This window comes from Theobroma cacao, chromosome 3, assembly GCF_000208745.1.
Source record: "Theobroma cacao cultivar B97-61/B2 chromosome 3, Criollo_cocoa_genome_V2, whole genome shotgun sequence".
NCBI classification, from domain to species: domain Eukaryota; kingdom Viridiplantae; phylum Streptophyta; class Magnoliopsida; order Malvales; family Malvaceae; genus Theobroma; species Theobroma cacao.
Window position 1 is genome coordinate 31932286 of NC_030852.1, and position 27949 is coordinate 31960234.

General features: G+C 34.2%; 1 protein-coding gene across 2 annotated transcripts; it reads right to left on the bottom strand.

Annotated features, from left to right (window-relative positions):
• Nucleotides 59-27794, bottom strand: LOC18606134 (decapping nuclease DXO homolog, chloroplastic). 2 transcript variants are annotated; one of them, XM_018117252.1, is made up of 14 exons: nucleotides 27526-27794; nucleotides 4617-4735; nucleotides 3958-4190; nucleotides 3472-3537; nucleotides 3289-3367; nucleotides 3107-3186; nucleotides 2992-3015; nucleotides 2339-2463; nucleotides 1637-1853; nucleotides 1468-1521; nucleotides 1191-1237; nucleotides 852-936; nucleotides 452-515; nucleotides 59-240 (listed from the first exon to the last, which is right to left on the bottom strand). In XM_018117252.1, the coding sequence occupies exons 1-14, from the start codon at nucleotides 27777-27779 to the stop codon at nucleotides 137-139; spliced, it is 1551 nt and encodes a 516-aa protein (XP_017972741.1). In that variant the 5' UTR covers nucleotides 27780-27794; the 3' UTR covers nucleotides 59-136. The 2 variants fall into 2 exon arrangements, with proteins under 2 accessions (XP_017972741.1, XP_017972740.1); XM_018117251.1 differs by lacking the exon at nucleotides 27526-27794 and having other exon boundaries at nucleotides 4617-5104.

The window sequence follows — 27949 nt, forward strand, 5'->3', positions numbered from 1 at the left end:
TGATGACGACTCCTATAATATCGAAATTACAGCAATGCTCTTAACGTGAATTGATAAATTAACCCCATCACTTTCCTTATAAATCCTTGTATTGTGAACTATCTGAATTACAAGTCACATGCAAGTTTTCTAATGGCTACAGTTGCTCAACGTGGTTAGTAATTGCATCAGGGCAAAATTGTGCTTGTAGGAGCTCTAACCGGCTGAATGGTGGTGCGAATTGCAATACGTAGTCCTCATCTGAAGCCAACAAAAGAAATCAGAGTGTATGCACACAGTAATTATTTTGATTACTGACACAAGGATGCTTAGAGAGAGGGAGAAATTAAGAGAATGGGGAAGCAGGTCATGAGCAACAAAACTTCCATGATGCTTGTTTTTACTAAATTATATTAACGAATAAATGGAGCTCAAGCAGATGTGGAAGGGGAGATTAAAGTTAAAATCTTACTCTCTTTGACTGTTCCGTAAAGCCAGCACAATACCTCGTCAGCAAATGCCAGGCAGACTCCTCCCTAAGAATGAGTATTAAACAGAGAGAGAACGTTAGTAACACCAATATTTATTCTGTAGAGCTGTGATGACCTTGACTAATCACATATGACATCCAACAAAGGCACATAGAAAGGCATTTTTTTAAATAAGCGGATGCTAATGAGAAAAGTTACACCAATGGGTGTGCAATTAACAGATTAAAGGGGCCAAAACCAGTTCATTTGCATGTATTTTGCAGCAAGACATGAGTTTTGTGTGTAGTTCTTCATTGTCACCCTGTTATTTCTTTGGTGAAACCGATGGGTTAAAAAGAAAAAATTCAATTCAGTGGGCGTGTTGGAGTAAATATATAATACCTGCCAGTAGTTCTTCATTTTCACTCGATGGGTTATGTCTTTGGTTCTTAGTCTCTCAGTGCGTACAAGTCGGCCTGCATCATCCCTACATCAAACATGTGAATGGAAAAGTTAATATTTATTTGCAAAGAGAAAACCTAACACCAACAGCACAACAGAACAGAATACAGCTCAGCATTTTTTGAGAAGAGAGTGTGTGCACTCAACTTATTTCTGTTCTTCTCCAATACGCCTAAGCTAACTTACATAGGGAAGAAAGTGATTTCCTAGTCACGACAGTAAAGAGAGAGTGCTTTCTTAAGGCATTTGAAGCTAGTGTGAAGTGCCAATAGAAATTACCTAAATCCAATAACAATATAAGGAACACCCGCCAGGAATGATTGAATCTGTGATGATAAAATAGCCATGTTATTCTCTCCACAAATAAAGGATAATTTGAAAAAGAAGAAAATGCCTTTTCTGAACAAACCTTTCACAAGTGCTATTTCTCAAAAAATGCCAACAATATAAACTAATAAAATATGTATCTAAAAACAAGACATACATGTTGCATGCCGAACTTCAAAGTAAAAGATATTCAGGCACAATCCATAGCCATTGGATAAAAATAACATACCCAAAACTTAAGCAGTTTCTCTCTTTCATATCTTTCCTCTGTATGATAATCCAACTGCAGAGCCAGGGACATATTCATGAGTTATTGAAGTCAGTGAAGGTTATAATAAAAGGGCAGCAAAAGTAACATGGAGCACAGCAGCACACCATGAAGCACGTTGTTTCTTTACCTCACGACTTGTTTTCAACTCCACATAAAATCTTCTTCCCTCATCTGTTGAATCACAGCAGTCCATTTCAGCGCCCATCAAAATACGATGAGCCCCTAATTTGGTTTTAATCACCGAACAGTATTCAGCATTTGCATCAATATGATGTATCTCTTCACCATCAGCTCTTCTTGGATCTTCAGTGGCAAGGCTCTCAAAACAATACCCCCAATAACATCTAAATTAACAATATTTGAAAAGTAAAGCACTTCGAACTTAAAGTCAATGAGATGAGCAATATAGTAAATGAAAAACTAACAAACACATGTAGAAATTATGGACAATGTGAATGCTTATCACTCAGTAAACACCTCATAAGCACTAAGACATTTTAAATTCGGAAACCTAAAGAGTATTGCAGTGGATTAACACAGTTCAAGATCATCAATAGTGTTTTTAATTTGCCTCCATTACTACATGACTTGGATCATATACCCGCACCCGTCCTCCTCTTGATCCCAAAATTAGTGGATTTCACAACACTGAAGAACAACACATAAGCTTTGCTTTGCACCAACTCAAAGCCTTTGATTTCTTCAAAGGCCAAGAATTTAAGCAATCAATTGTTTCCCACACAAAGGAAAATGGAAAAAAGAAGAAACCAGTTGGGGGGGGGGGGGGGGGTGTTGGGGGAAAGAGAGGAATGTTTCAAAATTTTGATACCTTTGACGATCCAACTCACTTCGTGGCCTCTCAGGCAGTTTATGCACATCAAGATAGACAACACCATTCCGCTTGTGCACTCCCATTTCCCAAGGCTCATTTCTAATATAAGCAGTAGCCATTATCTATATGAAAGCAAGAGAGCATCCAATGAAAGACCATAAAAAATGGGTTAATAATCCATCAAATTCATAAATGAAAACTCACATATATGAACTCATTCAAAAAAGATTAGCTGATAAGACCTCTGACTAGAATACCATGCTCATTAGCACTTTTCTGCAATGAGTATGTTATCTATCAATCAATTTTTCTCCTCTTATCCATACGTATTTAATGGTTCACTAGCATTTTGATAACCCTTACTGCTAATTCTTTCAGAGAGAGAGAGAGAGAGAGAGAGAGAGAGAGAGAAGAAACTAAACGTAGTAAGTAAANAGAGAGAGAGAGAGAACTAAAAATCGTGTAAAAATAGCTGCTATTATACTTCATGGGACCTGAGAACCTTAAAAATGATGGGGAATGGAAAGTGGCACCGAGAATGCTCATTTAAGAGTTAAAAAACTGATAAACATAAATTATATACCCTCTTATCATTTCAAGTCATGCAATAACAAAAGAGGAGTGGACATTCTTTCTAGAGTAGCAATTACCTTATTAAGATTGTTGCGAAAAGTCTGTAAAAGAGTAGGGAATAGGGTTAGATGATCTCCTTAATAGAAGCAATAAAGGATGAGCTTGAAGGTAAATGAATAACATTTTCCATACCACAAAATGAATGTTTTGAAGAGGGATATTTTTGTCTCTTATGCAAGCAAGAAGGTCGCCAAAACCCTCAGACCCTAAATCTGGTGCCAAGAAAAATCATTGGGGTTGGCTGCATTGATTAGACCTCATTTATAATACAATCTCAACATGATTAATCTCTAATTGCCCCTAAACATGCATACCTTTTTTTTCAATAAAGGTATTGAAACCTTGATTGAGATCAGCTCCAATATCTTCAGTAATAAGACGCTTAAAAAGTCTCTGGTAATGAGGATAAAAGAAATATATGCGAAATGAGCTAATGATAAGGAGGACAAAAAAAAATCATGTATAACCTAATACTACTAGAACCCCAGAAAGCTTACCAAGCTGCGGTCATCAAAGTAGACATCTCCACCTTCTACACGGCTATAGCAAGCAAGTTCACATGGCTGTTACATTTAATTAGCACATTTAGCAAAAAGTAGACCACAGAAAAATATGTGTTTGTGTGCGTGTGAAAGTAAATAAATTTGCATACTTTAAAGCGTATCTAAAAGCATAAAAAGAATTGCCCAAACAGAAACTATTGATTACATCAACAAGATCATAAAAATGCAAATAGACCAAATAAACATATAGAATGTTCTGACCACCATTTTTGCAATATATGAACTTGTCCTTTCCTTCCTAACAATATGATATTGGACAGGAAAAAGGAACATATGTAAGCCAATCACCAGTTCAAGGAAATTTATGCAAACTACTGAGACAAGAAAGATGGACTTGGGATGATGTTTCGCTTAACTTTGGTATATCAACCTAGAAATTTAAAGTAATCATTAAAGAAAAAGGAAAAATAATTTACTCACTTCCTGAAAAGCAATGCATTTTCTAGATAAAGTCTCCTCACTCTTTGAAAGCTTTAGTTCCGAAACAAAACGTTCATCGTGACGTCCATTTGCAAATTTGGATCCATACCCATAACCTTGCCTTGGAGGATAACCAGGACGGCCAAGGATGCCTGCTCCTCTATCATTCTGCCAGCGACCACGTCCAAAACCCCCTCTCCCCGGGTTATTTGGATTACGAATAACAGGCAATACTGCAAAAGAATCCAATATTATTGTAAAGTTTTTCCCATATTTCCTGAAACAAAACAATCCAATAGCTCATACTTTATTCCCGTCATTTTATAATTCTAAAACTTTCACTCAACAGACGATAAAGAGTTCATAACATCTCCTGTTACTTGTATGTTAAATTCCGTTGTTAATAGCCAGCTGCCTATTTCCCAATACATGGAGGTTACTCCCTAAAACTTAAATCCCAGAATCCAAACCAAAAGAATCACCAAAAAAGCAATTGAGGGAAGCTCTAAAATCTACACCCAAGCCAAGCAAGAAAAAATAATCTTACAAAGATTTCTATTTTCATATAACATAGCAAAATTCTCCCAGAAAACGAATGGCCCCACTGATGGGCAAAGATCACACTGAATACAATCAAGAAATAATGAATAAGGAATTACCAGGAATAGAGAAAGGGCTTGTGGCAGGGGTTTTACAGTAATCTTCATTATCAGACCCAAAAAGATCTCTTTCATCTTCTTCTTCATCCCCGTAAATACCCTCTTCACTATTATTATTACAATCGTAATTATTGGCATTAACGTTGCCTACTTCTTCTCCAGTTTCTTCTTCTCCGCTGCTTGCGCTTCCACTTGCGCTGCTGCTCTCACCGCCACCGCTGCCGTTGGGTGAAGAAGAAGCCGAAGATGATGATGAAGCGGAGGATGATGACGAAGATGAATGAGAGGAAGAGGATTCGTGGGAATCATCGTGGTTATTGCTGTCGTTATTGTTATAGTCTTCTCCGAAGACATCCACATCTTGTTCTGAGAAATCCATGTCGGAGATTCTGTTTTAGTTTTGTTTTTGCTCTCTATAACAAAAGAGCAAAGCCAATCTTTGCGTTTGAGGTTTCGGTTCTCGATGGTTATCAGTTCCTTTTGTGTCGACGACTGGAGTTCGGGGGGTTAGTGGAAGCAGACCCGGTAGGAAATCATGCGAGTTGACTCAGTTCATGGGCCAGAATGAGAATACATAGCCCATGTAAAAATGGTTTAATTTCTTATTGGAAATGGCCTGCCATTTAATAGATTACTTTTATAGCCATTATTTTGGGCCTCTTACCTTCAGCATGGTCCAGGTAAAAGCTTCTGTTATTCTTTAAAAAAATTAAATTCCACGTCATAGTTTGGATCACAAGTTAAAGCTTTTTTTTTATTTGAAAATCTGCCAAGTGTAGAATTTTTATTATTAAAACTTTAGCGTGGACGTTCAGAAACCGTGCATGAACAACTATTTGCCAGAATTGATTGGAAAAGGAAAAAGAAAATGGCACAAGAGTATGCTAGCAAAAGATTCCCTATGCCATCTAAATCGAGTTTCTTCCACCGTTAATCCATTCAATCCCGGAAATGAAAATGAAGGCATGGAGTTATTCTGAAACTCCAAGGAACTGAGCAAAGCTAGGATTTCTTGGCTCCCATCCTAATTCCTTACGAGCTGTTGTGTTGTTCATAAGTTAAAAGCCTTACACCAGAGAATCAGCCTTATCAATTATGGAATCATTAACCAAGAAAAAAAGGAATTTGCACATAATATTAGAAAGTTACATTAACGTAATTATCACAGATAAGAAACTAGAAAAGATCTTGTCAACAACTTTATTACAAATAGAAACACATGGACTAGGAGAGATCCTATGTACCCCCACCAAAACTCAGCTTACGTTCTTACTAACGGTTAACCTCCAGATCTGAGTTCAAAAGAGTTTTGTAATTTTCAGGCCTTTGCACAGACCCATATGTACATGAGCATAATAATGCTCAAAATTACATGGATGAACATTACTGAGTAAAAATTTTCGTAATTTTTTTGAGCTCAGCTAATGGAGGATCGGAGGAACTTGATTTTGAGAATTATGCTCTACACAAACACAGATACATGAGCATATTCTTTGCGGGTTTGTATTAATTGTCATTCAGTTGCCATATTTTGGAGCTCAACTACTGGGGGAGGAACCTGATTGGGGTTTTCTTCATTGCGGGTGATCATGATGATGAAATAACTGGGAATCCATCGAAGAGTGCTTGCAAGCCAGTGGAGAAAGCTTGCAAAGAGAGCAAATATTTGGGTGTGCCAAGGATATGTAATAATGACCAACAAAAAGAAAAACCAGAAAAGAGATGGTTGATATAGGAAGGCAGCAACAACTGATAGAAGCAATGCAATAAAGAAATCTTGAACGCGCAGTAAAAGCGGACCGAAGGTGACTGGGAGTTGAAAGGAGACATAGAAGAAAAACAGTAGCAGAAACAAGGCAAAAAGTGAGAGTATTAAGTTTAAAACAAGATATGGGGAATCAAGGACTAGTTTAGCTATGGCCATTGGGTTCCATGGCTTGTCTGGATTTGTTTGGAGAAGAAAGAATAAGAGATTTATGAAAGGAGGAAGGACGTACCTTAAATCCACATGGAAGACCATGTTTTGATGTTTGATTGTAGACAAGGAAACGAGGAAATAGAGAAATTAGAATAAGTTTTGAGAATTGCAAGATAAGGTTAACCGGTTTAGACAGAGAGAGATGAGGAGAAAGACAGAGGCTGGAGTATATATACACCAAACAAGGCGTTCGCCGGAAAGTTGGATTTGAAGGTTTGGGAAACATACCGGAAACAACCGAGGTTAGATTCTTGGTTGGATTTCAAGGTTTTGTCATGACTCGCTCAGATGTGACAGGGTCTACGTCGGGCGGACCCCTAAACGGCTGTACCCTAACACTGACTTTGTTAATAATTTGTTGTTGGGCGGATCTTTGTTGGGGAGAGTAACGTCACACACCACTTCTTAAAAGAATTAGTTTTTATAATATCTACATATAAGGTAATTACTATATTAATAAAAATTTTTTTTGATAATTTTATAAAAAATGAGGTCAAAAATTTCGAATAAAAGTGGATTATCTAAAAATAATTTATATATTAGTAATTAAGTATTATATGAAAAGATAAAAAAATTTATAATTTAATATTCTATTAAAAAAATCAAAATCAAAATTATTATTCTTGTTCAAAAATTCAAGTTTTTCTTTTTTTCGATTTTGGTTGTGTTTTGTACTCTCTTAAAACAATTCATCTAAGTTTTAATGTAAGTAATTTTTAACATACCATAATTATATGTTATGTAATTGTAAAATTTTTTATGTTATGTAGTTTTTCAAATTTCTTTTTATGTTATGTACTTCAAATATATGATCTTTTCCGAATAAAATATATATAATGAGTAAAAAATTAAAAAAATAGATGAATCCTCCTGAATAAAAAATTTTAAAAATTTTAAGAGCACGCCCCATCACTTAACTACCCTCCAACCGAACTCCCATCCCTTCTTTTTTGACTTCTCCTTTTGTTGTCTTCATTCAAAGGCTACGTAAATACCTGATAACAGATTGGGGGAATCGGTAAATCTAAATGGCGGGACCTTGAAAAGAAGAAAAACAAGTCTTGCTTGAACTCATAGTGGAGGATCACATATCATGTTCCACATGGATTAGTAGCTTTCTTTCTTCTTTTTTCCTGCAATGATACTATGTATATTCCTTTTTTTTTCCTAGTTTGTTTCTGCTGATACGAAGAAAATATTCCTCTAAGTTAAGCGAACCTTCGCGTTTGAGGTTTTGGTTCTCATGGTAGTCGGGTCGGGGGAGTGTTAGTGCAAGGTGACTCGGTGGGGAATCATGCGAGTTGACGTACTTCATTGGGCCGGAATGAGAAAACAAAGCCTATTTAAAAATGGTTTAATCTCTTATTTGAAGTGACCTGCCATTTGACAGATTGCACTTGGAGCCGTGACTTCAGGTCAGTGTTCAACTTCTCCATACAAAAGTAACACTGGGAACAAGCCGAGTGTTGAACCCTGGCCACAACGAATGATTCTTAAGATCCCATGGCCATTATGTCTAGTAACGTAAGGAAGTGGGGAATAATATTTAAAAAGGTTGCTCCACCTAGTCCATCATCCCCTCTTGTGGCCGTTCAAGCATGAGTGGCTTTGTGTTTGACTTAAAAACATAAAAAGAGTCGATTGCCCAAAAGAATAGTCATATGTTTCGTGCTTAAGTAATATAGCAAAAGAAATCTAGCAGTGGCAAAATAGAAAGGTTGTTGCGTCAATCTTCTGCTCCATATCCTACGGCATCCTTTCTTACAATTTTTACAAATTATTGTAACTTTATTTTTCACAATCAAATTAATGGATCATATTAGTAAAATATCATATAAACTGATAAATGATATTTTGATTAATAATAATTAATTAATTATAAAAATTTATTTAATATAATAAAACATATTTAAAATTTTTTTAAATCATTCAACCATTTTTGTAACGTACGATACCTATTAAAATTAACATTTGCTTCATGCATATTTCTTACTATGTGATCATTGTTAATTTCATCATCTGTGCATGATCATTAACTTGAGTCGTTAATTAATTTTCTTTTTTGTCTTCTCATAAAATTGAAAAGTTAAGATTTTAAATCAATCAAAATAATAAAGTTTTAAATTTGTGAATAAAAAATTGTATACAAGATGCAAATGCTAAATCTTAATTTGGGCATTTTAGCGGAATAATAAATTTATTCGAAAACAATTATGAGAGGAATGATGATACATATCCGAGCTCAGGTGCAATGTCATCGTCTTGTGATGTAGGCAGTGGGAAATTTCCTTCTTCATTTGGCCAAAGAATTGGCAAACCGCGGCATATGATCAAGACTCAACCCCCTCTTTTACGTTGTGAGTTGTGCTATGATCCACTTATCATGCGCTTACACTAATTTGGTGTGCCATGTGACACGCATGATGGAAATTGAGAAAGAGGGGACCCATTTCCGAAAAGGCATCAACTTGATGCCTTGTCGATTATTAGTGATACATTTTTTTTTTCCACTTCAAATGTTGCCTTTTTAGAGTTTTTCTTGTCTCATATCCGGTCTGATTTTGCCATTTTCATCTCATTTCCTGTAGCTTTTCGTGTCCTGTTTTTTACTCAATCTTATTCTTCATGTTAATCCCTGCAGGTATATTAGCAAGTGTCATATCCACATTAATTGTTGTTAATCCAATCAAATATTACATTAACGAGATAAAGATTATGTTAGTGTATAATTAACATCATATTAAAAAAAATTCACATTATCTCAACAAATATCATATTAATTTATAGTCAAAAGGTCATGTTAACCTATTTAATAGTAAAAATTTAAGAATATTAAGACAAGTGAATCAGTGTTTGACTAAAAATAAGCAACAAAGCAAATTGGGAGTTGGTTCCCCACGCATGATTAATCAATAAAGTGCCTCCTTTTATAAAAAAAAAAAAAAGACAATAAAGCAAAAGGGATCTAGTGGTGGCAAAATTGAAAAGTTGTTGCTTGCGTTGTTCGCCTCCAGATCCTACAGCATCTTTTCTCACAATTTTTACAAATTATTACATGTTTATTTCTTGCTGCACTTGCCTTCTAGTTTCTCTCTTCCGAATGCCCATGCATCGATCATCCCATTCCCACCACCACCTTCCTCATTCTCCCCATCGTTTTTGCTTTATTTAGAAACAATATTATTATACTACTACTATTTAAGATATATACTGACTTTTGGATATACAAATACATTCTGCTTTATTAAACATATATATACTAATTCAAAAGTATAATTATTTAATTACAGAGTTTACACTAAATCTGGTGAGAACATATGTGCAAATAGACGTTACAAAATATAGGTGGCAAAGCAGCCAACTAATTACAGATAAAAAGGCAGCATAATGATGGATACAAAAAAAATCCAATATAGATTTGACAAACACACATATGTTGTATATGATTGAAACATACAACTTAATGGGTTGAAAACCCCTGCTTTATTTACCATTTGAGGTATAAACCTGATTCACAATTTTTCATCCAAATCTCTCCTCTCCTACTGGATTTAAAAGTTCCAACAACAACATAAATAAGTTCCTAATCCAGCCTGAATTTACAATAATAACTTCATGGTTTGGGCTGGTCTGTGGACCGTTGAGGTACCCTAAAAAATCCCACAGCCCTCTTGTAGCCCAATAACCTGTCCCCCATTGACGGCCCAATATGCCCTTTACCGACATTTCAATTTTTTTTTTTAAAAAAAAGAGCCAATAAGTTGTGAAGCTTACGCTGAATTAAGTTCAATATACTTAAAAGGATCAACACATTTGGTGAACTATATTACCATTTGTAGTATGTATTTATATTTTTGATGCAATTATTATAATAAATTATTTACTAAAATGGATCAACATAAACTTATAAAGGTTTCTATTTTCATATAACATAGTAAAATTCTCCTAGAAAATTAATGGCTCCATTGACGGGCAAAAATCACACCGAATACCATCAAGAAAGAATGAAGAACGAATTACAAGGAATAGAGAAAGGGCTTATGGCAAGGGTTTTACAATTATCTTCATTATCAGACCCAGAAAGATCCCTTTCTTCTTCTTCATACCCCGAAAATATCCTTTTCACTCTTATTATTCTCATCGTAATTATTGGTATTAATGTTGCCTACTTCTTCTCCAGTTTCATATAAAGGTTGCTGCACCGAGTCCAATGAATACTCTCATATGTTTCGTGGCAATAAGTAATATAGCAAAAGGTCGCGAAATAGAATCTGCCCCCGTATCCCACTGCATATTTTCCCGCAATTTTTGCAATTTTGTCACCATCAATCATACGTTTATCTTTATTACGATACATTAATACGTCACATTAATATTATATTATATAAAATAATAAATAATTTTTTAATTAATTAATTATTAATTATAAAAATTATTTAATTTAAAATAAAAATATAAAATTTAATTTAATGTAATAAAAATAATAAAAAATTATTTTAAATATTTTTTTAATAGTTCAACAATTTTTTTAAAGTACTATACCTATTAAAATTAACATTTGCTTTATATGTATATTTCTTACTATGTGATCACAATTAATTTCATCGTCAATGCATGATCACTAACTTTAGTTATTAATTAATTTTTTTTTGACTTCTCGTAAAATTGAAAAGTTAAAATTTTAAATTGATCAAAATAATAAAGTTTTAAATTTGCGGCACCCAAATATTTGGCTCGCATGATCCCCTACTTAAAGAGTAAGGTTCGAATCCCTCCTCTTCCTATTATCAAAAAAAATTTTACGAATAAAAAATTGTATACAAGATGCAAATGTTACATCTTAATTTAGGCAATTTAGTGGAATAGGAAATTTATTTGATAACAATTATGAGTGGAGTGATGGTGCATATCCGAGCTCGCGTGCAATGTGAATCGGTCTTGTGATGAAAGTAGTGGGAAATTTCCCTCTTGGTTTGGGCCAAGAATTGTCAAACCGCGGCATATGATCAAAACTCAACCCCCTCTCTTACGCTGCTAAACTCTTGATCATGATGGAAATTGAGAAATAGAAATTTGCCATGTTTGACTATATAGAATGAGAAGAGACCCATGTTCAAAAGGGGATGTCTTTATCGATTAATGATACTATTTTTATTTCCACTTCAAAAGGTGCCTTTTTTTGAAACGGATCTCTTTCTCTTTCTATGTAGTCATTTTTTTATTTGCTTTTCGGTTTTGTTCTTGTCTCATTTCCTTTCTGATTTTTCCATTTTCATCTCATTTCTTGTTGCTTTTCGTGTCCTGTTTTTATTCAATCTTATTCTTCACGTTAATCCTTGCATTTATATTAGCAAGTGTTATATCAACATAAATGATTGTTAATTTAACTAATATCACATCAACAAGATAAATGTCATGTTAATACATAATTATGGTCACATTAACAAAAAAATACATTATTTTAATAAATATTATATCAATTTAATTAGAATGTCATGTTAACATATTTAATGACAAAAATTTAACAATCTTAATAAATATTTAATAAATACATTATTTAATGATACTATTTGATGTTTGATTATCGACAGAGGAAAGGAGGAAACATAGAAAGAAATAAGCTGAGAAATGGAAGACAACATATTTGATTAATAAATTAACAATCTTAATAAATTTATTAACAATCTTTATAAATTTGCTTGTGAAACTTACGCTAAATTAAGTTCAATATACTTAAAAGGATCAACATATTTGGTGAACTATGTTATCATTTGTAGTAAGTATTTATATTTTTTATGTAATTATTATTATAAATTATTTACTTAAAAGGATCAACATAAACTTATATAGGTTTCTATTTTCATATAACATAGCAAAATTCTCCTAAAAAACAAATGGCAGGGGCTTATGGCAAGGGTTTTACAGTAATCTTTATTGTTAGACCCAAAAAGATCCCTTTCTTCTTCTTCATACCCCGTAAATATCCTTTTCACTATTATTATTATCATCGTAATTATTGGTATTTTTTAAAAAAAATTTGTAATTATTGGTATTAACGTTGACTACTACTCTTCCGCTGCTTGTGCTTCCACTTGCGCTGCTGGATTGGATGAAGAAGAAGCCGAAAATGATGATGAAGCGGAGGACGATGACGAAGATGAATGAGAGGAAGAGGACCCATGTGCATCATCGTGGTTATTGCTGTTGTTGTGATAGTCTTCTCCGAAGACATCCACATCTTGTTCTGAGAAATCCATATCGGAGATTCTGTTTTAGTTTCGTTTTCGCTCTCTATAACAAAAGGGCAAATCGAATCTTTGCGTTCGAGGTTTCGGTTCTCGATGATTATCAGTTCCTTTTGTGTCGACGACTGAAGTTCGGTGGTTTAGTGGAAGGTGACTCGATAGGAAATCATGCGACGACTTGACTCAATTCATGGTCCAAAATGAGAAAACATAGCCCATGTAAAAATGGTTTAATTTCTTATTGGAAATGGCTGCTATTTAATAGATTGCTTTTATCGCCATTATTTTAGGCCTTTTACGTTCAGCATGGGTCCAGGTCAAAGCAAATTCCATGTCATAGTTTAGTTCATAAGTTCAAGCCTTGCATCAGAGAATCAGCGTTATCAATTATGTAATCATTAACCACAACAACAAAAAAAAGGAACTTGCACATAATACTAGAAAGTTACATTAACGTAATTATTCACAAATAGGAAACTAGAAAAGATTATGTCAACAATATTATTATTACAAACAGAAACACATGGAATATGTAGGAGAGAGGCTATCCCCGCCAAAACTTAGCTTACGTTCTTACTAACGGTTAACCTCCAGATCTGAGTATTGTGATTTTGAGGCCCATGCACAGACACATATTTACATGAGCATAATGCTCAAAATTACATGGATGAACAGTATTGATGAGCAAAAATTTTCGTAATTTTTAGAGCTCAACTAATGGAGGATCGAAGGAACTTGATTTTGAGAATTATGCTCAGCACAAACACAGATACACGAGCATATTCTTTGCGGGCTTGTATTGAGTGTCATTTAGTTGTAATATTTTGGAGCTCAACTACTGGAGGAGGAACCTGATTAGGGCTTTCTTCATTGCAGGTGATCATGATGATGAAATAAATGGGAATTGATCGAAGAGTGCTTGCGAGCCAGCGGAGAAAGCTTGCAAAGAAAGCAAATGTTTGGGTGTGCCAAGGATATGTAATAATGAAATGGTTGTAATAGGAAGGCAGCAATAACTAATAGAAGCAATGCAATAGAGAAATCTTGAGCGCGCAGTAACAGCGGACCGAAGGTGACTGGAGTTGAAAGGAGACATAGAAGAAAAACAGTAGCAGAAACAAGTCAAAAAGTATTAAGTTTAAAACAAGATATGGGCCAGGAACCAAGGATTCAGATTTGAACGTGGTGAGTTTCCCCTTTTTGCTACAAAGTTAGGCTCTAATTCTCAATTTGTTCATGGTTGGAATAAGTGGGTAAATAAAGTGTTGAAGAATCCTACTTATGTTAAACTTCTCTCTTCTGTTGGGACACTTGATGCTATACGTATCACTTTCAAACTTAATATTTGTAGAGAAAAGAGGATGAATGTATGGCGCGCTATTCTTACAAGGTGGAGCACTTTTTCTCATACTATGATTACAACATAGGGGGAATTTACTTTCACTCTGAAAGATGTATGTATTCTCTTGGAACTTCCTTGTATAGGAAAGCATGATTTTCACTCTATTAAGCTTTCTAAAGAAGAGGTAGGTATTCGAGACTTTTTCCTTGATCTACTTAAGAGCTTAAGTAAAACTTCGAAGGTTGCATGATTTTCCAATTGGATAGGGATTTTTTTTATAAAAAGTTCAATGCTAAGGGAATTGAAATTGATTCTCCTGAGTACCTATAACACAAGCATGAGTTGGTGGCTTTAGTAATCTTTTGGTTGGCACGACACATACTTCCAAGGTGTCTAGATGATGGTATCTCTCCAGCAGTTGTTCCTTTAGCAATAAAAATTGTTAAGGGAATACTTTTTTCTCTTGCTCCACTATATAAGATATTAGACTTTTTCCAACTCAAAACTGTTGAGTCAGCTGGGCTTTACAAAGTTTTGACTTATGTGGATGCTTCCTTCATTCATATGTGCCTATGGGAAAGGTTTAGTACTTGTGCTCCTATGCCTAATGCATATCCTTTTGCATCTTTTTCAGTGAATAACCCTTTATCCAAGAATAACTATAAAGCTTGGGCATGGCATGATTGACTCCCGAGAGGTAATGTTCTTGAAGTGATGGATGTCACAAAAGAATTCAATCTCATACCTTATGTGCAGCCCATAAATGGATTTGGTGATCCTGAAATTTATTATGATCGCCACCCTCTATAGTTTGAAAGAATGAGTTCACAAGGTATTAACTTTTGTGTATGGGTTCACAGTTCCCAATTGCCATCTGTGATTGAAAGTTCCAGTTCAGGTGGAGATAGAAATATTCTTTCTGTTGAGATATATTCTCCTTTTAGAGTGGCACGCCAATTTGGGTTTGACTAACTAGCTCCTCCTAACTTTTCTTCAACTATCAGTTTTTCTTCTTGCGTTTTTTCATTTCTCGTGGCAGGACTTCAACTCTGTTTAGATAAACTGAAAAGTTGTACTGTCCCAGCTTTTGATAGAGTTGGCATCCATACTTCTGGATGGTTTGCTTATTAGAGGAAATGTGTTGAAGAATGGAGATATTTTGTTATGCCTTTGACTAATCCCTGAGCTTGTCTCTACACTCCTCTTATAAGTAACTCTGATGTATCGTTACGTTTGACTTCTCTCAAAAAGAAAAGAAATGTAAATGAAGAAGAATATGATGCTCCTCACACTCTTACTCATCAAACAAAACATGTGCATCGAAAAGTAAGTTCATCCTTTACTTTTTCTTTTATTTTTTTTTAAATTCATTTCCTCATCATATTTTTTTTTTTGTAGAGAGAAACAACTGCGAGAGTATAACTTAACTCGGTTGAAAAGGAAGAGACTTTTGAAGTTGAGACTGAGGAAGAATCATGTTACTCTGAACGTAGTGATGAATTTGATGATAAGTCTGTTGATGTTGATGAAGCTAAAAATGAGAGTGAGCTAGCCCCTTTTGATGATTTACTTGATTTGGATGTTCTATTTCCAAATCATGTTCAGAGCTCTACCATGAACCAGGTATAAACATATTACTATGTTTTTTTCGATTGATGTTGTTCCATTTTTTTTTTTTGAAGTTAAGATTATTCTTACTCCCCAAGTTATTCGAGATGAGATTGTTCCTAACACTGAGGTTATTTCTGCTGTTGAAATTGTCCCTGAGGCTACTCCAAATGTTGAGGTTATTCATGATGTTGGAGTTGATACTGATGATGTTGGAGCTATTCCAAATAATCCTCGTGCTTCTTCTTTCCCAATGCCAGAACATAGAGATGCAAGTAGTGCTTCTGGCACTCAAGTAACATATATTGAACAAAGTGGTAAGAAAGTTGACTTCCATGGCTTTCAAGTTTCATTGGAGTATGTGGCATACTTGGAGCATGTTTTCAATATAGAGGGAGAGTTTTGGAGTACCTCATTTTTAAAGAACGTAGACGTCCTTTACTTAATGATAGAAGTGTTGGATAGAGCTTTAGCCATTTCTCATGCTCCACTAATGAGTACTTCACCAGAGGAATTGCAACAGGTGTTACAAGATTTCGATGATGCTTGTAACTTTGGATTCAAGCTTGAGTGCCTCAGTGATTGTAGATCTAAAGCCAAGATTTTTCTCAACAAGTCTTCTTTGGAGAATGAGTTATAAGACATTGCAGCAAAGATAGCTTTATTGAAAAAACGTGAAGCTGAAGTACAAGAACAATTAAATGTATTTACCAATAATAACTCTTCTCTATGGAGTATGTAATTGACTAGTATTTTGCTTTTCCTTTACTCTTTTTAAAAGCTCATTTGAGCTAGTACTTCGTTATTGATATATCATATTTCTTTTTCTTTTGCAATAATAATAATGCTATATGCTTGTTGCGTATTTATTCACATTTCATATTATTGTGTGTGGCCAAAAGGGAACTCTCAACTTTACATCAAGGAGATTAACTCTAACATGATATGAAGGAGATTAATTTAACCCTTAAAAAAAGTAAACGTAATAGTTACGGTCAATTTGTGAGTAATAAGCTAAGGCCAATAAATGAGTGATAAAGCTAGCGGCCAATAGCATAACATCATTACAGCCAAATTATGAGCGATAAAGCTAGCGGCTAGAATGTGAATAATAAATTATGATCAAAGAATAAGCGATAAAGCTTGCGACCAAAAGAAAAATATCATTGCAGCCAAAATATGAGTGGTAAAGCTTGCGGCTGAAGTAAGAATGATGAAATATGGTCAAAGAATAAGCGATAAAGCTTGCAACCAATAGTATAATATAATTACAGCCAAAATATAAGCGATAAAGCTAGCGGCTGAATATGAATTTTTTTTTTAATGTCAAATTGCAATTCATAAAACGATAAAGAGTTCAAGTCATAGAAATATCATACATGAGCAGGAAGCGGGTTGTTCTGGACCCTATTGTTCTCAATCAATAACTTTTCTGCTTGCATTTTCTTGTGGAATATTCCCTTATGAAAAGGATATCTTATTTCTTTACCTCTTCCTTAAATTGCATTCATTATTGGAGTATTCTTTCTATCAAAACAAGTAGCTCCCTTTTGTCTTATAACCGTATTATTGGTTCTTCGTGCTGTTTCCACTAAGGTAGCAAAAGTCAAATCAAGGAGATTAAACTTCTCTTTAGTAGAGAAGAAGAACTTTTCCCTGAACATCCACATCAATTGCATTTTTTTCATTTCCTTCATTCCCTTTAGTGTTTGTAACTAGATGAGTGACTTCGTCAGGTGCACTCTCATTAAGGTATACAGATTGGGCTTGAAAAATAGTGGGAGCGAAGGATGCAAGTTGAGATATGGTCTCCAACAACTGCCTATTATTGTCTTCCAACATTTGTATTCTCTCTCAAAAAGCCTCAATCATTTTCATCAGCTTTTAGATGTAGGTTGGAATAGATGTATCTTGATTACTAAAGGAACTATCTATTTCTTCCAATAATGCAAAGTTTTTTTAGTAAGATTTTACTTAATGCAATCACGCCTCCCTAGTGAAGTCTTCAAAATGTACATAAAGTTCTTGTGATAGGGAGAGGAAGCATTGCAAACAAGTAAAAGGATGCGCCGAAGGTGACGGAGAGGAAGATTGGAGCAGTTCCTGAAGTACTGAGTGTAGTGGCAAGTAAAGCATTGCAAACAAGTAAAAAGATGTGCCGGAGGCAGCGGAGAGGAAGATTGGAGCAGTTCCTGAACTACTAAATGTAGTAGCAGGTAGAGCGTTGCAAACAAGTAAAAGGATGTGCCGAAGACAGCGGAGAGGAAGATTGGAGCAGTTCCTGGAGTACTGAGTGTAGTGGCAGGTAGAATAAAGTAAGAAGAGAATTAAAGAGTATAAAAGAATTAGAGAGAAAAGCTTTCAAGCTGAGAATGTGTTCACTCATAGGGAGAGAGAAGAGCCTCTCTAAATGAATTGTGAAGCTTTATATATAGTGCTAAAAGTGGCGATTACTCAAGAATAGGCTTTAATGCGCCTAATGAATGACATTATTATAAAGAACATTAATGTGAGTAACCGTTACTGTAATTGAATGTAATAAGACTTGTTCTCAAGTAAAAGGTAATAGAAAAGAGGTGTACAAGAATAGGTACAAAATAAGAAGCTGTACATGAATAGGTATACGAGAACAAGGTAAGATGGTGAAACACTTGTACTTTACGAAAGGGTTAAGAGGAAGACCTCTTAACTACCTCCATATCTGAACCACCGAGCCAAACTCTCCGAAACATCCCAATATGAAAGTAACCCATGCATCCTGCCACTTATTCCAAGTTACTTTCACTGTTATCCAAGTGAAATGGTTATTCTATTCGAAGTAGCTGTTCTACTTGTATTAATTGTTCCATATAGAGTAATGTTTTACTTATTCTAATTATTCTGCTTTAAGTAGTACTTCACTTATTTTAATTGTTCTGTGTGAAGTAGTGCTTCACTTGTTCTAGTTATTCTGCGTGAAGTAGCATTTCACTTGTTCTAATTATTTTCTGTACAATATTATGTTATAACATAATTTTTTAGAAAAAATGTATTAATCAAAATCAAGTATCTATAACTATAAAGAAGGAGAAAGAGACCCATGTCCGAAAGGGGATGTCTTTATCGATTAATGATACTATTTTTATTTCCACTTCAAAAGTTACCTTTTTTTGAAACAGGTCTCTTTCTCTTTCTCTTTCTATGTAGTCATTTTTTTATTTGCTTTTCGGTTTTGTTCTTGTCTCATTTCCTTTTTGATTTTTCCATTTTCATCTCATTTCTTGTTGCTTTTCGTGTCCTGTTTTTATTCAATCTTATTCGTCACGTTAATCCTTGCATTTATATTAGCAAGTGTCATATCAACATAAATTATTGTTAATTTAACTAATATCACATCAACAAGATAAATGTCATGTTAGTATATAATTATCATCACATTAACAAAAAATATTATATTATTTTAATAAATATTATATCAATTTAATTAAAATGTCATGTTAATATATTTAATGATAAAAATTTAACAATCATAATACAAGAGAATCAATGTTTGACTAAATATAAGTAATATAGAAAAAGAAAACTATTGATGGCAAAATTTAAAAGTTGCTGATCGTGTTTTCCGCCTTCAGATCCTACAGCATCCTTTCTCGCAATTTTTACAAATTAATTATCACATGTTTATTTCTTGCTGCACTTGCCCTCAAGTTTCTTTCTGCTCAATGCCCATGCTTCGATCATCCCATTCCCACCACCACCTTCCTCCTCGTCGCTCTTGCTTTATTTAGAAACAATATTATTATACTACTACTATTTAAGATATATATTGACTTTTGGATATACAAATACATTCTGCTTTATTGTACATATATATATATATATATATATATATATATATTAATTCATAAGTATAATATTTAATTAATTACAGAGTTTACACTATATCTGATGAGAACATATGTGCAAATAGACATTTACAAAATATAGTTGGCAAAGCAGCTAACTAATTATAGATAAAAAAAGCAGCATAATGATTAAGACAAAAAAATCCAATATAGATTTGACAAACTCACATATGTTATATATGATTCAAACATACAACTTAATGGGTTGAAAACCCCTGCTTTATTTACCATTTCAGGTATAAACCTGATTCACAATTTATTCATCCAAATCTCTCCTCTCCTACTGGATTTAAAAGTTCCAACAACAACATAAATAAGTTCCTAATTCTGCCTGAATTTACAAAAATAACTTCATGGTTGGGGCTGGTCTGTGGACCGTTTAGGTACCCTAAAAAATCCCACAGCCCTCTTGTAGGCCCAATATACTGTCCCCTATTGAAGGCCCAATATGCCCTTTACCAAAATTTCTTTTTTTTTTTTTTGAAAAAGAGCTAATAAGTTGTGAAGCTTACGCTAAATTAAGTTCAATATACTTAAAAAGATCAACATATTTGGTGAACTATATTATCATTTGTAGTATGCATTTGTATTTTTTATGTAATTATTATTATAGATTATTTACCTAAATGGATAAACATAAAGGTTTCATATAACATAGTAAAATTCTCCTAGAAAATGAATGGCTCCATTGATGCGCAAAAATCACACCGAATACAATCAAGAAAGAATGAAGAAGGAATTACCAGGGATAGAGAAAGGGCATATGGCAGGGATTTTACAGTTATCTTCATTATCAGACCCAAAAAGATCCCTTTCTTCTTCTTCATACCCGTATATACCCTTTTCACTATTATTATTATCATAATCGTAACTATTGGTATTAACGTTGGCCACTTCTCCTCCGCTGCTTTCGCTTCCACTTGCGTTGCTGGTCTCGTCGTCATCGCTGCCACTGGATGAAGGAGCCGAAGATGATATATGATGAAGCGGAGGCCGGTGACGAAGATGAATGAGAGGAAGAGTCTTCATGGGAATCATCGTGGTTATTGCTGTTGTTGTTGTTATTGTCTTCTCCGAAGACATCCACATCTTGTTCTGAGAAATCCATGTCGGAGATTCTGTTTTAGTTTTGTTTTCGCTCCCTAGAACAAAAGAACAAAGCGAATCTTTGCCTTTCAGATTTTGGTCCTTGATGGTTATCAGTTCTTTTTGCGTCGACAACTGGAGTTCGGGGCTTTGTGGAAGGTGACACGGTGGGGAATCAAGTTAGTTGACTCAGTTCATGGGCCCGAATGAAAATACATAGCCCATATAAAAATGGTTTAATTTCTTATTGGGAATGGCCTGCTATTTAATAGATTGCTTACCTTGAGCAGTATTGGGAATGGTTTACTTTCATAGCAATTATTTTGGGCTACGTTCAGCATGGTCCAGATAATTAGAGTTTTTCTTAACCCCATTTGCAGAAGCATTTCTCTTTTTTTAATTTTTGCTAAAAAAAATTTCATATGGTTACAGGCTTACAGCACAAAATTAGGCTTTTTTATTTTTTTAGTAGGAGGAGAGAATCAGCCTTATCAATTATGAAATCATAAGAAGAAAAAAAGAGGAGGTTATATTGACATAATTACTCACAAAAAAAAAAAAACTAGAAAAGATTATATCCAAGAATTACATTATAATCAGCGACAACAAGGAATAGAAGAGATCCTAGTCTCCACCAAAACTCAGCTTACTTGCTTACGAAAAACATGCAAACTTCCTATAAATAAAACAAGCTTTTAGAATAAAACCAAAAACCAAAAGTCATTTTATTCACAAAAGTCAAGCTTTTTAGAATAAAAAGTTGCAAGCATATATTATTTGAAATGTACAGACTACTCTCATTTTATTCACTACATATAAACTAGGACAAAAACCAAAAACGGTAGATATTAGAAAGCTATAAGCTGCTGTCTGTTCTGAATTTTGGCGGCTTTGCATGCAGTTTCATTGAATCGCAATATTTTGGAGTTCAACTAATGGATGAGGAACTTGATTTGGGTTTTCTTCATTGCGGGTAATGATGATGAAATAAATGGGAATGGATCGCAGAGTGTGTGTGAACCAGCGGAGAAAGCTTACAGAAAGCTGAAAGAGTTTGGTGTGCCACGGATATGTAATAATGATGCACAAAAAGAAAAACCAGAAGAGGGATGGTGGTAATAGTAACGATGCTGCAAGTGATAGAATCAAGGCAATGGAGAAATCTTGAGTCCGCAATAACAACGGACGGAAGGTAATTGGGAGTTGAAAGGAGAAATATAAGAAAAACAGTAGCAAAAACAGGCCAAAAAGTGAGAGTGTTAAGTTGAAACCGAGATAGGGTGAATCAAGGACTAGCACAACGATCGTAACTGGGTTCCACGGCTCGTCTGAATTTGTTTGGAGAAGAAAAAATAAGGTATTCATGACAGGAGGAAGGACGTATCTTAAATCCACATGGAAGACCATATCTTTTGATGCTTCATTATCGACAGAGGAAAGGAGGAAACATAGAAAGAATTGAGCTGAGAAATGGAAGACAGACAGGGTTAAGCAGAGAGAGAGAAAAAGCTGAGGAGAGAAAGGGAGCATGAAAGAGTTTATAAAGAGGGTGGACGCAGGAGGGATTCAAAAATTTTTTGAATAGTGTCAATAATTAATAATTTAATAATTTTTTTATTGATCAAAATTAAATATAAGTATTTATAAATTAAAATTAAATGAAAAAATCAAATAATCAAATGATATATTTATAAAATAAAAAAATTCATAATTTTAAGATATTATTTGACATGAAATAATATTCTCTATTTTCTAGATTTTATTTGAATATCAAATTATCAAATTAATAAAAAAACATTTAAAAAATTTAATTTGAGTTAAAAATTATTAGACAAGTTGTTTTGGAAAAATGAAAAACGCATTCAAGAACTGAGAAAAAAAAACTAATTACAAATGTGAAAGGTAAGACTATAATTTTTTAGAAAAAAAGTAGTTTAAGTTTTAATTTTTTAATAAAATTTTAATTATTTTTTATGATTTAAATATTAGTAAATAAATTATTTTTTAATAAATTTATTTAGAGTTTTTATCACATTTTTTATAAAATTAGTAAAAAATTAATAAATTTATTAATATTATTAATTATATAACATTTTAAATAAATAATCTACTCGTATAGATTTATAACGATTGAGTGACGTGAGATCCACCCATGTGTGGAACGAAGAAATTAGTACACCGAAGGGAAGTAGAAAGAGACCAAGAAGGGAAAGGAAAATGAGGAAAAAGAGTGACTGATAGTGACAGGAGAGACGAGGAGAGAGGGCTTAATGGAAAGAGAACATGTAAAGGTTTGGTACCAGCACATTTCCTGAAGTTAAATTGGTGTAATAAACCAAAGGAAATTGTTCGTAGTCATTGCCATCAGTCACCTTCCTGTAAGGTAAGTAAAGAGTTGACTCAGTTCATGGACAGAATTAGTCAAAATATTTGAAATGTCTTTGTATTAAGATTTTTTAATTTAATTTTTATATTTAAAATTATAACATTTTATTTTTTAATTTAAAAATTATTTTAATTTAGTTTGTTTAATATTTTTATCTAAATTGATTATTACGATGCTGACGTTGTTATTAACGTGACAGTGACGTGGTGAAGCAAGGAGTAGCTCAGCTATGGGCGGGTTCTATGGCTTGTCTAGATTTGTTCGGAGAAGAAAGAGTAAGAGATTCATGAAAGGAAGAATTACGTATCTTAAATCCACAAAGAAGACCATCTTTTGATCATGTTTTGCTAATTGCGTGTTGTAGGCATTTTTTTTTTGCAAATCTAAAATTTTGATTAATTAAATCTTAATTTTTTCATTTTATGAAAAGAAAAAAAATATTAATAACTGAAGTAAGTAATCACGCATAGATGATGGAATTAACGGTTTTCACCTTACATAAAGCAAATATTAATTTTTATAACCGATCACTAATTTTCATTATCGGCTTTTCTGATTAATTAAATATAAAAAATTAAAATTTCAAATTAATCAAAATAATATGTTAGATCTTTAAAGCATATATATCTTGTCTATTAATTAGTAAGTAGAATATTATAAGTGGAACAAATTAAGGGCACCTGCTGGTCTCACTTTGAGTTGACTTTTGCTTACGACGTATGAGTAGGACAAAAATGGAATTGGCGTATACTATGAAGGAGGTAAAACGTCCTGGAAAGAGTACCGGATGCCCTCTCCAAACTTATTCTTCTTTTCATTTTAATTTTTTTAGTTAAATTAGTTATCTGATATTTCATATTTTATAATGAAATGTGATTATTGAAAAGATAATCGAAAATTAAAATTTTTTACTTTGACAAGTAAGTGGAAAAGTAACAGTACACTAATTTTGTATTGTAATGTGATTTTTTATTGATTGTAATGTAATATTATATTATATTATTTTTTTCACTCATTAAATATTGTAAAATAATTTTAGAAAGTTAGTAACGTTCCATTGTACCAAATGCCCACAGCTGAGTGAAAAATGGTGTGTCGTTGCCGGTCCCATGTTGCAGCGCAAACCCTCGAGCCGTGACATAGACATGTGGCCCATCAACAACCCTACTCAGAGGCTCAACGCGACCGGTGAGGGTACTGGGACTGAACTTGGTCATTTGTGACCAGCAAAAAATTACTTTAAATTCCCTCGACATTTTGGTTTGCTTATCAGTTCATCTTCTCAAGGGTCAGCATTTTAGGACAAGGATTCGTTCATTTAACGTGAAATCTTATGACAGTAAGTATATAAAGAAAGACAGTGATATACACATGGAAAAGGTTACTAAAGATGACAAGGTATATAATATATACGTCACAGAAAGGAACGGCAATCTATTCATTTTAGCAAGGCAGAGAGGCGGGCACCTCTCAGTCTGGCAGGTGATTTCTATTCACTATAGGATTAACTTGGGACAAACTTCGAACTTGTCAGCCCCACTTGTTTATTTGTATTTATATTTTGCTCAGAATGATACTTTGTATTCCGGTCATTCAAGGTTTAAGATGCTCTATGCGTGATCAATTTTGAAAGAAACAAATCGAAAAGTTCACCATGAATTAGATTACACTAACAGTTCTACAAGAAGTAAGAATAACTAGAAAGTATCTCCGTGCTTCCTTTATTCACTACATATGCGTAAAGTGAATTCAAACTCCATTTCATATGATTCGTTTATTCACTATACGCAGTGCCAGTCAGGTTCAGAACTTTGCTGACTACGCAAGGGTTTACGTTCTCCTTCGATTTCTACAGTTCCAACTTCAAGATCAACGACCGAGGAGAAGATGGGTCTGGGTTTTCATTCTTCTGCATAATGTTGATCATAAATGTGGGAAAGGAACGAAGGGTGAGAGCAAAGCAACGCCAAAAGCATATAAATAGATCAAACAATTTGTCATGCCGAGGAGCTGTGATCATGATAAATAAAAAGACAACCCGGAAGAGTGAAGGAGGAAGAAAGCCTACGGCTACAAGTGATATAAAAAGGGCAATGGAGAACCCTCTAGCTCGCAAGCTGATGGGATGGGGAGTGAGATGGAGTTCAACAGAGAAGAAGAGGAAGAGTAGCGTTAAGAAAATGGCAACAAGCAAGAAAGTAAGCATGAAGATGGAAATGGGTTGATAAGTGAGGAAAGCAGCAAGCAGAAATGCAGGCTTATTTTGAAATGTTAGAGAAAGAAACGAGATTAAATTATGCAGTGGAGGGAACGAATACCTCAAATCAATCAGGAGCTGCATTGTTGTTCACCTCTTTTTTTTTTTATTTGTGTTCTTTTTGACAAGTTCAGATGATTTGAATATGGGAACCAAAAGATTTAGAATGGATATGTCCGCGTACTTTCAAAGGATGATTTGACTAAAGGAATTTGCCAAAAGAAAGAAAAATGGTAAAATGACATATCTGCACTCATTCAAAAAAGATTAGCTGATAAGACCTCTGACAAGAATACCATGCTCATTAGCACTGCTCTGCAACTGAGTATTTTATCTATGAATCAATTTTTCTCCTCTTATCCATATGTGTTTAATGGTTCACTAGCATTTTGATAACCCTTCCTGTCAATTCTTTCAGAGAGAGAGAGAACTAAAAATCATGTAAAAATAGCTGCTATTATACTTCATGGGACCTGAGAAACTTGAAAAAGATGGGGAATGGAAAGTGGCACTGTGAATGCTCATTTAAGAGTTAAAAAACTGATGAACATAAATTATATACCCTCTTATCATTCCAAGTCATGAAATAACAAAAGAGGAGTGGACATTCTTTCTAGAGTAGCAATTACCTTATCAAGATTGCTGCGAAAAGTCTGTAAAAGAGTCGGGAATAGGATTAGATGATCTCCTCAATAGAAGCAATAAAGGATGAATTCGAACGTAAATGAATAACATTTTCCATACCACAAAATGAATAACATTTTCCCGGTTACACGGCTATAGCAAGCAAGTTCACATGGCTGTTAAATGTAATTAGCACATTTAGCAAAAAGTAGACCACCAAAAAAGATGTGTTTTTGTGTGTGTGTGTGTGTGAAAGTACATAAATTTGCATACTTTAAAGTTTAAAGGGTATCCAAAAGCATAAAAAGAATGGCCCAAACAGAAACTATTGATCACATCAACAAGATCATAAACATGCAAATAGACCAAACAAACATATAAAATGTTCTGACCACAATTTTCCCAATATATGAACTTGCCCTTTCCTTTCTAAAAATATTATATTCGACAGGAAAAAGTAACATACATATGCCAATCATCAGTTCAAGGAGATTTATGCAAACTAGTGAGACATGAAAGATGGACTTGGGATGACGTTTGGCATAGCTTTGGTATATCAACCTAGAAATTTAAGTAATCATTAAAGAAAAATAAAAAATAATTTACTCTCTTCCTGAAACCAATACATTTTCTAGATAAAGTCTCCTCACTCTTTGAAAGCTTTAGTTCAGAAACAAAACGTTCATCACGACATCCATTTGCAAATTTGGATCCATACCCATAACCTTGCCTTGGAGGATAACCGGGATGGCCATGGGCACCTGCTCCTCTATCATTCTGCCAGCAACCACGTCCAAAACCCCCTCTCCCTGGGTTATTTGTATTACGAATAACAGGCAATACAGCAAAAGAACTAGTGAGAAAGAAGATCGGTTACCATTTAAACAGGGAGAGAAAATCAAGCAGAGCTAAATTCAATTGTTTCGTGTACATATCCAGAGAATTGCAGATGCAGCTAGTCAGCTAAATATTCCTGCATATTATTGTTAAAATTTTTCCCATATTTCCTGAAACAAAACAATCCGATCGCTCATAATTTATTCCTGTCATCTTATAATTCTAAAACTTTCAGTAAACAGATGATAAAGAGTTCAGACCATTTCCTACTACTTATATATATTAAAATTTGCTGTTAATAGCCAGCTGTCCATTTCCTCATTCACTGACGTTACTCCCCAAAACTTAAATCCCAGAATCCAAACCAAAAGAATCAGCAAAAAAAGCAATTAAGGGAAGCTCGAAAATCTAAACCCAAGCAAAGCAAGAAAAAATAAACTTATAAAGGTTTCTATTTTCACATAACATAGCAAAATTCTCCCAGAAAACGAATGGCCCCACTGATGGGCAAAGATCACACTGAATACAATCAATAAATAAAGGAATTACCAGGAATAGAGAAAGGGCTGGTGGCAGGGGTTTTACAGTAATCTTCATTATCAGACCCAAAAAGATCTCTTTCATCTTCTTCTTGAAACCCGGCAATAACCTTTTCACTATTATTATTATAATCGTAATTATTGGTATTAACGTTGCCTACTTCTTCTCCTCCGCTGCTTGCGCTTCCACTAGCGCTAATGGTATCGCCGCCATCGCTTCCGTTGGATGAAGAAGATGCCGAAGATGATGATGAAGCGGAGGATGATGACGAAGATGAATGAAAGGAAGAGGATTCATGGGAATCATCGTGGTTATTGCTTTTGTTGTTGTTATAGTCTTCTCCGCAGACATCCACATCTTTTTCTGAGAAATCCATGTCGGAGATTCCGTTTTAGTTTTGTTTTCGGTCTCTAAAACAGAAGAGTAAAGCGAATCTTTGCGTTTGAGGTTTTGGTTCTCGATGGTTATCAGTTCTTTTTGTGTCGACGATTGAAGTTCGAGAATTAGTGGAAGGTGACTCGATGGAAATCATGCGAGTTGACTCAG